Source organism: Papio anubis, chromosome 17, assembly GCF_008728515.1.
Source record: "Papio anubis isolate 15944 chromosome 17, Panubis1.0, whole genome shotgun sequence".
Classification (NCBI taxonomy): domain Eukaryota; kingdom Metazoa; phylum Chordata; class Mammalia; order Primates; family Cercopithecidae; genus Papio; species Papio anubis.
The window spans coordinates 28,255,437-28,271,378 of NC_044992.1; the positions used below are offsets into that span (position 1 = coordinate 28,255,437).

Consider the following 15,942-nt stretch of genomic DNA (forward strand, 5'->3'; position numbering starts at 1 on the left):
AGGAATTGCACATGAAATGGCACATATATTTATGCTGTCTGACGGTCACAATCACATTACCATATCAAGCTGAAAATGTCACCACTATCTGGGGAGTTGAATATTTTTATTGGGAATATATTTTTACTCTCTGAATCTGTTATGAACGCGTTGGTTGGCTGGCTTCAGTAAAAAATATGTGAGACCTTTCATTTCAAAAAAAAAGAAAGAAGGCAACAGGTTGAGAGAAAGGGAGATAGATGGGAGAAAGATAAACCAGGTAGAAGAAATAGCACACGCAAAGGCACATTGTCTTCACTGTCTAATCTCTCCAATCCTTAACGAACGAAAGAGGCCTTGAGTGGGTCTGGTACTGAAGACTCTCCATTTTATTTCTTCGTGTCCTTCTACCCATCCCTATCTAACATTCATCACAATCCTCATTCGCCTTTCATATGCCACTCCTCTATTTCCACTGCCGGTCTAATTTAAGCTCCTATTAGCTCTCACTTGGACCATTGCAATAGCTTTTTCTGCTTTCACTCTCTACCCCCCTGTATAATCTAAATACAGTTGAGGCCGGGCGCGGTGGCTCACGCCTGTAATCCCAGAATTTTGGGAGGCCGAGGCGGGCGGATCACCTGAGGTCAGGAGTTCAAGACCAGCCTGGCCAACACGGTGAAACTCCGTCTCTACAAAAGTACAAAAATTAGCCGGGCATGATGGTGGGTGCCTGTAATCCCAGCTACTTGGGAGGCTGAGGCACGAGAATCGCTTGAACCTGTGAGAAGAAGGTTGCAGTGAGCCGAGATCGCGCCACTACACTGCAGCCTGGGCGACAGAGAGAAACTCCATCTCGGGGAAAAAGAAAAAAGAAAACTAGCCGGGAGTGGTGACGCCTGTCTGTAATCCAAGCTACTCGTAGGGCTGAGGTAGGAGAATCGCTTGAGCCTGGGAGGCGGAGGTGACAGTGAGAGGAGATCGCACCACTGCACTCCAGCCTGGGCGACTCGAGTGAGATCCTGTCTCAAAAACAAAACAAAACAAAACAAAAACAAAAACAAAAACCCAAAACCATTTCTTCCCGCAATCCCAGGGCACACACACACTACTATAATCCTGCCTCAGATGCTCATTCCCAGTTACGAAACAGAGTACTGGCGAAATCACTCTGCCTAACAGTCGTCCCGACTGCCGAGGGCGGAGAATTGTAGAGGGGGCGGGAGAGAATTGCTCAGAACTTGGAAAGCGATTGGCTTAACTCTCAGGGTAGAAATAGCGACGCAAAGAGACGACGAAAAAGATGCGTCCGCCATCGCTTCCGCTCCACCCCTGACGTTCGCCTCGACCTTCGATTGGCTGCTCCTCGCACCAGCCACGCCTCAGGGTAGCCCACGTGACCCGATGTCCGCCGTGGGATTGGTTGTTCGGCGAGAGCCACGCTAGGCTGTAAGACCAGAGCGGGCCGGAGAAGCAGAGGAGAGGGACGCGGGAAACATGTTTGACCTGGGACTGAAATCTGGAGAGCTTGGCTACCTTCATCCTCCTCAGGCCAGAACAGGCTTCCTGAGACAGTCCAGGTCGTAGGAGTTTTACGAGTTAAAAAAGCGGGGTGCAGACCCCTGCCTGGGTGTTTGGTTCAAGCCTTGGCTCTGGCCTTACTCTGTCTTCCCGGGAGTTCGTGAGATTTGGACTTTAGATTGTTAGTATTATTTTGAGGGCCTCCTGTGTGTAAGCACTGGTTGTGCGCAGATGGCTGTGCAGAGCGCCATGAGGTAGAGGCTGGGGAAATGAGGGCTTGGAGGTGCTTGAGGTATGGTCTTTACCTACGTGAAATGTTGGAGGTAAGTCGGATTTATAACGTGTTCATGCTTTTATAATCTAGGAGCTTAGGGTTTAGTAGGAACAGTCGCTCATTCCTGTGTACTAGGCACCATTCCGAGTGCAGTGGCTACAAAGGCCAGTAAAATATAGTCCTGGTTCTTTAGGAACTCTGTGATTGGGCAAGTGGGCGTGAGGGCGGAAAACGTGAACTGGTGAGTAGTTGGCCTGTGATGCGTGCTGTGGTTGAAGAAAGTGCTGTGAGAGAAGGGGGGATGATTGAAGTAATTAGGGACATTTAACGGAAAGTGATATTTGAGTAAAGCTTATTTTTGTTTTGTTTTTTGTTTTTTTTTTTGAGACGGGAGTCTCGCTCTGTCTCCCAGGTTGGAGTGCAGTGGCGCGATCTCGGCTCACTGCAACCTCCGCCTCCCAGGTTCAAGCAGTTCTCTACCTCAGCCTTCCAAGTAGCTGGGATTACAGGCGCACACCACCATGCCCGGCTAATTTTTGTATCTTTAGTAGAGATGGGGTTTCACCATGTTGGCCAGGCTGGTCTTGAACTCCTGACCTCGTGATCCACCCGCCTCGGCTTCCCAAAGTGCTGGGATCACAGGCGAAAGCCACCGCGCCTGGTCTTGAGTGAAGTTTAAATGGATGCAGCTGGAAACCATCATTCTTAGCAAACTATCACAAGAACAGAAAACCAAACACCGCATGTTCTCACTCATAGGTGGGAACTGAACAGTGAGATCACTTGGACTCGGGAAGGGGAACATCACACACCGGGGCCTATCATGGGGAGGGGGGAGGGGGGAGGGATTGCATTGGGAGTTATACCTGATGTAAATGACGAGTTGATGGGTGCAGCACACCAACATGGCACAAGTATACATATGTAACAAACCTGCACGTTATGCACATGTACCCTACAACTTAAAGTATAATAATAATAAATAAATTTTTTTTTAAAAAAAAAAAAAAAGTATACTTAGGGTGGGTATTTATCCCTCCACGAAAGCGCCTTTTACTCAGCCAGCACAGAGCCGTCCCTTTGCCCTTCCAGATGCCTGACTGGGACCTTGCTTATGGATGTGTGAGCTTTTAATCTCTGGCTGTCATCTCACCCCCTTCAGCGTAAACTTGGGATGATTACTCTTGACCCGTTTTTTGAGTAATAAGGCAAATCCCACACCTGAGTTGTGGGGAGAAGACAGGTAGAACAGTGCTAGTTTCTCGTTGCTGTTATTTTATGGTAACTATACAGCATTTTAAATTTATATGCTCTGTGTTTAAATATCCCCCTTAAAAAGCTTGAACTATGTAACAGTCTAGATGTGACTATCTTACTCTTTTCCCACAAACTAAGAATCCAAATAAATGTTAAAAATCTTAAAAAACAAACAAACAAACAAAAAGTATACTTAGGTTTTCTCCCCATCGAAAGGGGTGGAGAAGGCACTCCAGGAACTAGGAAGGCGTACCTGCCCTCATGTGGCTGGAGCACATGGGAGGTTTGCCCAGCTGATGATGGAGCAGATAGGGAGGGATTAGACTTGTAAAGATCTTGAATTACATGGTAGGCTGGCTGTCTGGATCTTAAGACACAAAGTGAAATAGGTACCAGAAAACAGACATTAACGTGCTTTCATAATTCAGAAGGAGGACAGGTACCTCCTGTTGGATTGATGAAAAAAGGCTTCATGCAAAAGATGGCATTTTGGAGGGTTGCAAACTGCAGGGATAGGATTTTGAAGTATAGAAAGGATTTCTACAGAGAGGAAAAGACTTTGTAGATGGAGGGCATAAGGTCAAATAGAGCCAATATGAGGACTAAGGAAAATCTGGGTTGATTAGACTGTAAGATATGTTTGAAGGCCAGGTGCGGTGGCTCATGCCTGTAATCCCAGCACCTGGGAGGCCAAGGTAGGTGGATCACTTGAGGTCAGGTAAGACCAGCCTGGCCAACATGGCGAAACCCCGTCTCTACTAAAACTCCAAAAATTAGTTGGGCATGGTGGCTTATGCCTGTTATCCCAGCTACTTTGGAAGCTGAGGCAGGAGAATCGCTTGAACCCAGGAGGCTGAGGTTACAGTGAACCGAGATTGCATCACTGCACTCCAGCCTGGGTGACAGAGCGAGACTCTATCTCAGAAAAACAAACAAACAAAAGACATGTTTGCTTTATTTATGGTGTATTTAAGGATAAATTTGGGTCTGTTTTGAAACATCTTGATTGCTAAACAAAGTCGTGGGACTTTATTTCCTAGACTATGGGGAGCAATTGAATGCTTGTGAGTAGTGAGTAATAACTTAATCATACCTCCATATATAAGGGTTAGTATGTTTGTAAGATTCAAAGTACATTGGATGGGAGAGAAACTGGAGGCAGGAGGCCCACTGAGATAGCAGTATTGTCTGCCAAAAGGAACGTGGGTTTTAGAGTCAGCACTCATTGGTTCAGAGCTTGACTTTGCTCACAAGTTTCATTATTTCTGGCAGATTTATTTAAATTATTAAGCTCTCTCAGCCTCTGTTTTCTTATTTCTTTCTTTCTTTTTTTTTTTTTTTTTTTTCTGGGACAGGGTCTCGCTCTTGTCGCCCAGGCTGGAGTGCAGTGGTGCAATCTCAGCTCACTGCAACCTCCGCCTCCCAGGTTCAAGCTATTGTCCTGCCTCAGCCTCCTGAGTAGCTGGCATTACAGGCACCTGCTAACTTTTGTACTTTTAGTAGAGACAGGTTTCACCATGTTGGCCAGGCTGGTCTCGAACTCCTGACCTCAGGTGATTTACCCGCCTTGGCCTCCCAAAGTGCTGGGATAACAGGCATGAGCCACCGCGCCCAGTCTCTTATTTCTAATGTGTACTCATTTCACCTGTAGATGATAAGTTAAAAGGTCAAGCATAACCCTTGTGTAACAGGCACTTCGTAAGTTACTTTCCCTCTTTTGAGACAGAGATTCAGTCTATCACCCAGGCTGGAATGCAGTGGTACAGTCTCGACTCAGTGCAACCTCTGCCTCCCTGGTTCAAGTGATTCTTGTGCCTCAGCCTCCCAAGTAGCTGAGACTACAGGCGTCCACCACCATGCCCAGCTAATTTTTGTATTTTTAATAGAGATGGGGTTTCGCCACATTGACCAGGCTGGTCTGGAACTCCTGGCCTCAGGTGACCTGCCTGCCTCAGCCTCCCAAAGTGCTGGGATTACAGGTGCGAACCACTGTGCCCAACCTAGTTTTTCCTCTTTATGGAGCTTAGTTGCTGAATGGTGAACACAGACCAACAGCTGTCAGTTTTAACTAGGGAATATCAGTCTATGAATGTTGAGAGATGGCTGAAGGCAGTATATGGTGGCCCCAGAATTTTTAGATACTGACAATATCATTTTGAAAGTCTGGAGAGGCCAGGTGGGGTGGCTCACGCTTGTAATCCCAGCACTTTGGGATGCTGAGGTGGGCAGATCACTTGAGGTGAGGAGTTCAAGACCAGCCTGGCCAACATGGCAAAACCCCGTTTCTACTGAAAATACAAAAATTAGCTAGGCCTGGTTGTGCATGCCTGTAATCCCAGCTACCTGGGAGGCTGAAGTAGGACTGCTTGAACCTGGGAGGCAGAGGCAAAAGTGAGCTGAGATAGCACCACTGCACTCCAGCCTGGGTGACAAAGTGAGAATCCGTCTCAAAAAATAAAATAAAGAGGCCGGGCGTGGTGGCTCACGCTCATAATTCCAGTACTTTGGGAGGCTGAGGCAGGCAGATCACGAGGTCAGGAGTTCAAGACCAGCCTGGCCAATAGGGTGAAAGCCCATCTCTACTTAAAAAATACAAAAATTAGCTAGGCATGGTGGTGCTCACCTGTAGTCTCAGCTACTCGGGAGGCTGAGGCAGGAGAATCACTTGAACCCAGGAGGCAGAGGTTGCAGTGAGCCAAGATTGCACCACTGCACTCTAGCCTGGGCGACAGAGTGAGGGAGTGGAGTGGAGAATGGAGTGGAGTGGAGTGGAGGTCAGCTTTTTCATTCACAAATTGATTTTTCAGATTGTGAATTACCCATGCTTCACCTTGCTTTCTTTATCTTCCATGTCCTTCCTCATTAGTAAATCTAAAGGTAGAACCCTAAAGAGAAATGAAATTGAACCTTTTATTTAGTTGTTACAGAAAAACTATAAATCTGGTAATCATACCTCAAGTTCTCTTTCTAGCTCTGCAGTTAATTTCCTATGGATCTTTGGCAAATCATAGCCTCTCTGGGTTCTTCGACTCCTCAGATAGAAGATTCTGGTTTAGCCGGGCATGGTGGCTCATGCCTGTAATCCTAGCACTTTGGGAGGTCAAGGCGGGCGGATCACGAGGTCAGGAGATCGAGACCATCCTGGCTAACACAGTGAAACCCCGTCTCCACTAAAATTACAAAAAAAATTAGCCGGGCGTGATGGTGGGTGCCAGTAGTCCCAGCTACTCGGGAGGCTGAGGCAGGAGAATGGCGTGAACCCGGGAGGTGGAGCTTGCAGTGAGCCGAGATCGGGCCATTGCACTTCAGTCTGGGCGACAGAGTGAGACTCCGTCTCGGGAAAAACAAAAAAAAAGAAGATTCTGGTTTAAAAACTTTTATGACTTTAATTTTAATCTTTGTTGGCAGAAGAATTATAAATCAAATTGCATATTAAATGAACTGGAATTTATAAAGAAATTTAGTAGAAAATCTTTTCTAGGCTGGGTGTAGTGGCTCATGCCTGTAATTCCAGCACTTTGGGAGGCCAAGGCTGGCAGATCACTTGAGGTCAGGAGTTCAAGACCAGCCTGGCCAACATGGTGAAACCCCGTCTCTACTAAAAATACAAAAATTAGCTGGGCGTAGTGGCACATGCCTGTAGTCCCTGCTATTCAGGAGGCTGAGGCAGGAGAATTGCTTGAGCGCAGGAGGCAGAGGCTGCAGTGAGCCAAGATTGTGCCACTGCACTCCAGCCTGGGAAACAGTGAGACTCCGTCTCAAAAAAAAAAAAAAAAAAATCTTTTCTAGGCCAGGTACAGTGGCTTACACCTGTAATCTAGCATTTTGGAAGGCCAAAGAGGGAGGATCACTTAAGCCCAGCAGTTTGAGACCAGCCTGGGCAACATAGCAAGACCCTGTCTCTACAAATATTTTTTTTTAATTACCTGGGTGTGGTGGTGCTCACCTAAGATGTCAGCTACTCAGAAGCCTAGGGTGGGAGGATAGCTTGAGCCCAAGCAGTTTGAGGCCACAGTGAGCCATGATCATGCCACTGCACTCCAGGTTAGGTGACAGGGCAAGACCCTGTCTCTACAAAAAGGACATAAATTTAAAAAAGAGAAAAGAAAATATATTTTCTAAAGCTTTTGCTTTTGAACTAGGCTAAGGGTAGGCTTATAGGCTCAAGCCTGTGATCCCAGGGTTTTGGGAGGCCAAGGCGGGAGGATCACTTGAAGCCAGGAGTTTGAAAACAGCCTGGGAAACATACCAAGACCCTGTCTCTACAAAAAATTGAAAAATCGCCAGGGGTGGTGACATGCACCTGTAATCCTAGCCACCTGGGAGGATCGCCTGAGCCCAGGAGTTTGAGACTACAGTGAGCCATGATCACACCACTGCACTCCAGCCTGGTTGACAGAGTGAAACCTTGTCTCAAAATAAAAAATAAAAATAAATATTAATTGAAAACAGGTCAGGCATGGTGGCTCACACCTGTAATCCAAGCACTTTGGGAGGCTGAAGAGGGTGGATTGCTTGAGTCCAGGAGTTTGAGAACAGCCTGGCCAACATGGTAAAACCCTGTCTCTACAAAAAGTACAAAAATTAGCCACGTATGGTGGCCTATGACTGTAGGCCCGGCTACTTGGGAGGCTAAGGTGGGATGATCACCTGAGCCTGGGGAGATTGAGACTGCAATGAGCCATGATCAGGCCATTGCACTCCAGCCTGGGTGACAGAGTAAGACCCTGTCTTTAAAAAAACAAAAGAAAAAAGAAAAGAAATATTAATTAGAAACCCATGGTTGAAACTTACCTGAATAGAAGGCTTTATTTTTCTCATAGGTAAGCCTGTGTTTTCTTGGATGTGAAACTAGAGCAGTGGGTTGCTCTTAGGTAATACAAGATGAAATGCAGCGATGCGATGATGAGTGAAGTAGTCTGACCTGGTATTGCCATTGCTTCAATGTTGGCTTTGACCAGGGTATGATCTCTTAATCTTCTCTCTGAGCTGATTCTGGTTGTGGTTTTTCCACACAGGTGTGTTGTATCCTGTTTGGACACTGGTTTTATCATGTTTAAGATGTTTCTTTTATGTTCGTTTGAATTACTGATACTCATGTTTTCCTTCTTAGGTTGAGATGAAAAATCTTGCTTTGAATTCTTCACGGAGGACTACATCATTTCAATCTTGAATCTGGCTCAATTCTATTATTCACTTATTACTGTATTTAAAACATTTAATTGGCTGGGCACGGTGGCTCATGCCTGTAATCCCAGCACTTTGGGAGGCCAAGGCGGGCGGATCACTTGAGGTCAGGAGTTCCACCAGCCGGGCCAACATGGCAAAACCCTGCCTCTACTAAAAATACAAAAATCATCCGGGTGTGGTGGCGCACACCTGTAATCACAGCTACTTGGGAGACTGAGGTGAGAGAATTGTTTGAAACCAGGAGGTGGAGGTTGCAGTGAGCTGAGATCACGCCACTGCACTCAAGCCATGGCAACAGAGTGAGACTCTGTTTCAGTAAAAAAATAAAAAAAAATAAAAATGTTTAATTAACCATGATATTTGCTTTAGTAAAAATTTTGAGGTTTAACGAGAATTTTAAAATCCATTACACTTTTCTTATGGCATATAAAAGTTTAAATTTTTTTTTATTGTCTCAGCTAACATCATAAATGCCTTAATGTTAAAATCCATGGGATATTCTATTTAAAGTTTTAGCTTTATCACCTCTGTGCTATCAGAGAATGTGCTTTGAATTGGTAAAATGAGTTAAAGTATTGGAAAACACCTATGTCAGCAGAGGCTCTCAAAAATCATTTTCATCCTTCCTCTTCTAGTGATGATTTTTTTTTTAAACCATGTTTTCACCAGCCTGCCAATCCAATGGCATAAATGCTCCTACATAGGCAACTTAAGTGTTTAAGTTGATGCAAGGTATTTCGCATGAGGCTGAATTCTTATTGTTGGAGCAGAGGATTTTTGTTCCAACAACTGAATTGGCAAAACGTCAATATAAAAACACCTCAAAAAGTCAACAGTAGTCTGAATGAAAAATTTATTTTAAACACCTCAAGTAATCTTTACATTTCTACAAAATCATAACAACATGGAAGTTCTTTTCCAGAAACATTTATTCTTAAAATCTACTTAAGTGTTTCATAGAAACTTTAGTAATAACCAGAATAATTCATGACAGTTTAGCAAACTCTTAGCAGCAAGCAGAAAGAACTTATTAAAATATCCTTTCTTTACACAATTATATTAGTATTTTGCTTCACATCTTCATTGCTTGTTAGCTTTGCTTTTATACAGGAATCTTCAGACTAGTCTCTTTGTAACACTCAACCCCTATTCCTTTTTTAACCAGTTTCTCAAGAAAGATATGGAGAGCTCATACAGGAATATCCTTAAATATCCTAAATATCCAACTTTTAAGATGTCCTTTTTTATCCTTAAAAGCTGGTAAACTATAGATGTCACTTAACAAATGGGTCACAGTATATGGAAGGAGCTTTTTTCCCCCCCCCTAAAGTGTTTCTAAGCATTTCTATCAAGAGCAGGTCTACATTTCTTATCGTTTGCAAACTGATGAAATTTCCACCTTACAGACAGGCAAGTAAATGCTTTCTTTTCTAAAAAGGCTTGCTAACAACTCACTGTTCACTTGATTTTTTATGTAGTCTAACCTGGGTTTTTCCCAAGAGCTTCTATACTTCTTATATTTTAAGGAAAGGGATAGACAAAAACTTGTGTACTCATTATTCTGTTTAATCTCTACACTGGCCCTCATATCCCCTGCCAGTCCTGATTCTTCTACTTTAAGCAGTTTGGTCAACTGTAAGTAGGGTTCTGGAGAGCAGGCTAAAAGGTTAGGATCAAATGGGCATATCCTTTTAAAGAAATCCATATAGTCATTTAAAGTTCATATAGTTATGAATTGAGGCTGAGAAGTGTCAACTCAGTACCATACTGAAACCAGCTCTGTGGCATTATAGCGCAATACTTTTGTTGTGAGGATAAGACACAATTCCTTTTCAGTTCTCGGGGGAGTAGAGTTTAATCAGATGTTGTACTTCTGTTGGATAACCTGTGATGGGACAAGCTTGGTGACTCCTCACATAATGAAACACACAGCGGTAACAAAACACATAGCCAGAGGTGGCAAGAACAGTATCATTCACCCGGGTTTTACGACACAGTGGGCACACAGTCTTCATTTTGGGTAAGAGGGGAGAATCAGAGTTATAGTCTAGGTGTACAGGTGGTGGTGGAGTAGGCAGGGCAGTCAATGACTTGATGGTTTCTTGATTTTCAGATGAATACCACCAGTCAAGGAACTGCAAGAAGAATACACCCACAGAAAGGCCAGTAGACAGGGATAAGGCAGCACCCCCCACAGCTTTCTTCAGAGCTGACTTTATCTTCTCACTAACACTGTTGGGAGAAAAGAACAAGGAGGCAAAGAGAGAAACTTTATTTAGGTATAATTACAAAGTGACTAACATAAATGCAGTTCTTACATTTTTCATCAGAATCACTGGGACTGAATGGTTGGTAGACTATCTCCTTAAGGATCTATTCTAAATGATTCTTTCTAACTTACAGTATTTTAGGGGCATAGGAGCTAAGCTTTGTTTTTAGTAACAAATGATTAGGGTTTGGTTTTGTGTTTTGAAAGAGAAATCAGTAGAGAATTTTATTATATAAATCTCCTCCCTTTTTTTTAGTGGAAGATAGTGATCCAGAAAAAAAAAATTCACTTAACAAAAAACTTAGCAGTATTGAGGAATGTATATATTTGAACTTGTAGGAGAACATAAATATGAACTAGAAGGAGCACAACAACAATATGATTAAGAGCACAGTCTTAGGCTGGGTGCAGTGGCTCACAGAGCACAGTCTTTAGAATTGTATTGATTTGGCTTGAATCCCAGCTCTGCCACCTTCTAGCTATGTAGCTACATGACCTTGGCAAGGTACTTAACTGCTTGGGTTTAGTTTCCTCAACTGTGAGCTAATACATTTACTTCATTGGGTTGTGTTGAGGATTAAGATAATGTACGTAAAGAAAGCACCTAGCACAGAACCCGGGACATAGCAAGTATGCACTAAAGTTGGCCGGGCGCGGTGGCTCAAGCCTGTAATCCCAGCACTTTGGGAGGCCGAGACGGGCGGATCACGAGGTCAGGAGATCGAGACCATCCTGGTTAATATGGTGAAACCCCGTCTCTACTAAAAAGTACAAAAAAACTAGCCGGGCGAGGTGGCGGGTGCCTGTGGTCCCAGCTACTTGGGAGGCTGAGGCAGAAGAATGGCGTGAACCCGGGAGGCGGAGCTTGTAGTGAGCTGAGATCTGGCCACTGCACTCCAGCCTGGGCGACAGAGCGAAACTCCGTCTCAAAAAAATAAATAAATAAAGTATACCTAGTATGATAAAGGTTACCAGGATGACAGTCCTTATTTTATGGACACAAGGAATAGCTTTTCTGTGACTTTATGCAATACCACAAAGTTAACAGGTGAATTTCACGAAACTGGGATAAGATTTTAGAATTTACTAACTAAAGATCTTTTGGAAATGTTAAGGCCTTACCTCCTGGCTGGCTGCGGCATCATGCTGGCCTTAGCTGGTTTGTGCTCCAGAGCTTGTATATCCTGAACTGTCAGTCGACCTAGCCGAACTCCAGCCAGCCTCAGCAGTGGTGAGTGATGCTGAGCTTTTCCTAGGATGTATCGAAGTTGTTGTACAAGAAACCATCCTTCCCAGGCCATATTCACAAATGGGTAGGCTGCCAGGAAGGCTCTGTAAAATCGTTTCCAGCGGGAAGAAGGGGGATGAATAGAATATTCATCCTCTTCTCTCAGGCTAGAAACCAGCTTCTCCAGCTTCACTTTCAGATAGGGAAGAAGAACCAGGACCATAATTGATTTCCAAAGCTGCTTCTTTGGGAGACCAGCGCTAGCCAGTCTCTGAGACTTGTGAGTGTCCCCCATTACAATTCTCTTTAAGCCATAAAAGTTTTCAGAAAATGAGGCACTGGTTCTAGACAGGTAATGCTGCTGGACCAGAAGATCTAGCAGAGTAAAGATTTCATCAAACCACCTCCACAAGAAGCCATAGTGGGTGGGATTTGATTCTGCAAGAACCTAAAGCAAAATAAAGCAGTAAGTAAAATTCATTCCATTACACAAGTTCTACACCTTCTATTTACATTCCCCCTTTTCCTCTAAAGTCTACACATTTTGTCTTAAGTCACTTTTGGACCCTGAAATGCTGGGTATTCAGTACAGGTCTCTACACATAACAGAGACTCAATAACTCTTAAGTCATGGGATACGAGTTATTTGCAAATTGGCTATTTCAAACGCTAGGCTACCAAATAAGCACAAATTATTCGTTGGTTTTTACCCAGTTGTCCCTAAAGCCTTTCCAAGAATTAATACCTTACCTTGACCACATGCTGAAGAGCGGGTCTCACTGCTGTCATTAAACTGTCCTGTGCTACCACCTCAAAGATGGATGGCTGGTCATCGGCTACAGAAGCAGTTGTGATGTGAGCCCCGTGCTCAGCCATAGCTTCCTGTGTGTACTGGCTTTCACTTTTCCCACAAACTCTCCCGTGAGCATGAACTTTTTCGGAAGGAAGGGTATCAGATGCGTGCTCAGTCTTAAAGGTAAACTTTCTGCATAATATCTGAAACTCGAAACTCAATCTTAAGGGCAAAAATGAACTGGGGAAAAAAGACCTGTTGTGGAGGCGGAGGGGAGTCTCAAGAAGGTTAATAACAAAGTTAACTCGGACCTGGGTGGAAGTGGTATGTGCGAGGGGGTAACTTGTCAAATGCTGCACCTCAGGGCAGAGCGTGACTGTGGGGGACGCGATCCTGTCGAGCTGCGAACCAGAAAACCCCCTCCTCTCCAATCGTGAGAGCTCAAAAGCTAGCCGACTCTAAGGATTCAGTCGTGTCACTGTAAGCCCGGGACATGAAGGCTAGCTCCAGCTGTTGGCTTTGAGTATCCCCGCCCGCGCCCGTCCTTGCTTGCTGACCCCACGCGAGGCGCAAAGAACCCACGACGCCACGTTTGAAGGGAGGTCTCCGCTTTATGACAGAAGCCGCACCCGGAAATAGAAACCACCGGGACCTCAGGGACGCCTGGCGGAAGAGAGGCACTCTAGTCCCGAATGCGGCCCGGGAACCGGAACTAGAGAACTATGACCCACCTGAACTTCCGCTCCCGCCCCGCTGAAATAGAAGAGGGGTCTTGCGGTCTGGTTTTGGCTATGAATATTCAGCTGGTTTGCTTTAGTTTTCGTAGCTGGGTCTGCATGGTAGCCTCGCTGGAAAGCTACAGCTCTGAACCTCTCTCTGCGAGGTCCTTTTGACAAGCTGTTTGGGGCACCGCGCAGACGTCTGGCGCCGGGAACCAGAGCTCGGGCCAGTTGCTGAGCCCTGTGTTCCTCCTGCAGGCGATGGAGCTAGGGGCGGAGGGAGGAAGGGAATCTGGAGGTGGAAAGGACTCTGCTGTACACGCGCGGCAGGGATGGTGGTTAATTTATATGTCTTCGCCTTCCAGAAAGGATTTAAAGCGACAAAGCAGGAGATAGGAGCCTTAGATTTATTGCCGCCAATTATAAGGAAGGATGATTGGATTGAGAAAGGTTCATGCTTGTTCCTCAGTACTTGAGATGGTTAATTTTCATCCAAGCTGGTAGTTTAACGTCTTCCAGGTTTTGGCTATATTCAAGCATAACTCCATGCTCTTGCTATACTGGAAGAAAATGGTCTCCGTCCTTGAACACAGTTGGATATGTCACCACCAGCGATGTGAATACAGTGCTAAAACAGAGGGAGCTTTATGAATTGTAACTAGCATGCACTGGGAACACTTGACAGGTTCCTTTCATGCCGTTTTTATGCCAAAACGAATGTGATTTACCTTAAGGTTTGTAAAGTACTTTTATATTATGTACAGCTTTGTCTCGCTGGAGTTGGCTGACACAGGCTTATGAGATTTCCACCTCTCCTCCCTTCCTCTGGGAAGTGCCACCTCTGGGCTAAATAACTGGGAATAGAAGGTATTGTTTACTGCCCTTATGTTATAAAAATAATTGGGTTGCATAATGAGAACCCTCAAAAACAAGGTTTGGATTTAGTTACTCCAATAGGAGAGAAAATCTTGCAAATTGTCCTTAATTATAGTTATAAAAAGTGTTTTTTACTCTACCAAAATCCATCATATTGATACATGATTTTTACCTTGCAGAGTTTTAAGACTAGACATAGTTTATCGATATAAAGCACCTCTATACATATTAAGTGCTTGTTTAATAGTAACTGTTATGTGCAAGCTTTTCTTAAGTAAATAGCAAAAATACAAAGTTGAGAAGTAGCATCAACTAAAGCAGGAAATTAAACATTTTTATCACTTAGGGATCTTTGGTTACAAGCAAAAGAAACAAACAGGCTAATTTAAACTAAAACGGAATTTATAGAAGTGTGTGGAATACCTCACAAAAATAGGTAAAGCCAGCCCTGAAAGAATAAGAAAGTAACAATACTATTGGGACTGCCTAACAGGAATTAGAAGTACTTATCCAGGCAACATTGTTGGCAATGAACGAGATTCCACTAATTTCTGTTTGTGTCTGTGCTCATGATACAAATTTCGACTGACCTCTCGGTTCAAGTTCCCTCTCCACCCTCTCTTTTACTCTTAGCCAGGGGAAGGCAAGATGTCTTGATTGATAGTCCCATGGAAGTACTCCAGAAGTTAACTAAATGAATGGTATAAGAAAAAGGAGACCGGGCACGGTGGCTCATGCCTATAATCCCAGCACTGTGGGAGGCCGAGGCGGGTGGATCACCTGAGGTCGAATTCGTGACCAGCCTCACCAACATGGAGAAACCCCGTCTCTACTAGAAATACAAAAAATTAGCCGGGCGTGGTGGCACATGCCTGTAATCCCAGCTACTCGGGAGGCTGAGGCAGGAGAATCTTGAACCCAGGAAGCAGAGGTTGTGGTGAGCCAAGATTGCGCCATTGCACTTCAGCCTGGGTGACAGAACAAGACTCTGTCTCCAAAAAAAAAAAAAAAGAAAAAAGAAAAGAAAAAGGAAAGGTAGGGCCAGGTACAGTGACTCGTACCTGTAATCCCAGCACTTTGGGAGGCTGAGACAGGTGGATCATTTGAAGTCAGGAGTTTGAGACCAGCCTAGCCAACATGGCGAAACCATCTCTAAAAATACAAAAATTAGCTTGGAGTAGTGGTGCAGTGGTGGCGGATGCTTGTTATTCCAGCTACTCGAGGCTGAGGCAGGAGAATCGCTTGAACCCAGGAGGCGGAGGTTGCAGTGACCTGAGATCACACCACTGCACTCCAGCCTGGGGAACAGAGCAAGACTCTGTCTCAAAAAAAAAAAAAAAAAAAAATTGCAAGTCGAATAAGAGGTCTGGGAGGCCCAACTCTTTTAGACTGGATGATCAGAATGTCCTTCTGAGGACATAACAAACCTAAATTATGAGGAGCCGGCCATATGAAGAGTTGGGGAAAAGAATATTAGGCAGAAGGAACAGTATTGTGAAGACCCTAAGGTGGGAAAGAGCTTGGTGTGTTTGAGGGCTATTATAGCTAGCGAAATGTGAAATGATGAGGAAATGAGCAGTGACTGAAAGGCATAAAATGATGTTAGAGAGGTAGACAGGTCAAACCATGCAGGGACTCACAGGCCATGGGAACGACCCTGGATTTTAGTCCAAGTGCAATGGGAAGCAAGCCAATCAAGGATTCACACACCAGAGATGAGATCAGGTGTGTGTATAGTATGTGTGTGTATATATATACATATATACATATATATATATATATATTTTTTGAAACGGAGTTTTGCTCTTGTTGCCCAGGCTGGAATGCGATGGTGTG

At 44.5% G+C, this 15,942-nt stretch overlaps 1 protein-coding gene, 1 long non-coding RNA gene and 1 other non-coding gene across 3 annotated transcripts; 2 read left to right on the top strand and 1 right to left on the bottom strand.

Annotated features, from left to right (window-relative positions):
• The first annotated feature begins 1,383 nt into the window (after window positions 1-1,383).
• On the top strand, window positions 1,384-9,054 carry LOC116271040. The gene is made up of 2 exons (XR_004179392.1): window positions 1,384-1,823; window positions 8,145-9,054. It is a non-coding gene; the product is annotated as an uncharacterized LOC116271040 (long non-coding RNA).
• Window positions 7,929-8,023, top strand: LOC116271135. Its single transcript, XR_004179574.1, has one exon. It is a non-coding gene; the product is annotated as a Z30 small nucleolar RNA (small nucleolar RNA).
• Window positions 9,055-10,050: 996 nt separating the features above from the next.
• PEX12 (peroxisomal biogenesis factor 12) lies at window positions 10,051-13,186 on the bottom strand. Its single transcript, XM_003912627.5, is given in 5 exon segments — window positions 10,051-10,453; window positions 11,613-12,166; window positions 12,469-12,923; window positions 12,926-12,976; window positions 12,979-13,186. Coding segments are annotated over 5 exon segments (1,488 nt in total). The 5' UTR covers window positions 13,007-13,186; the 3' UTR covers window positions 10,051-10,053.
• Window positions 13,187-15,942: the final 2,756 nt, after the last annotated feature.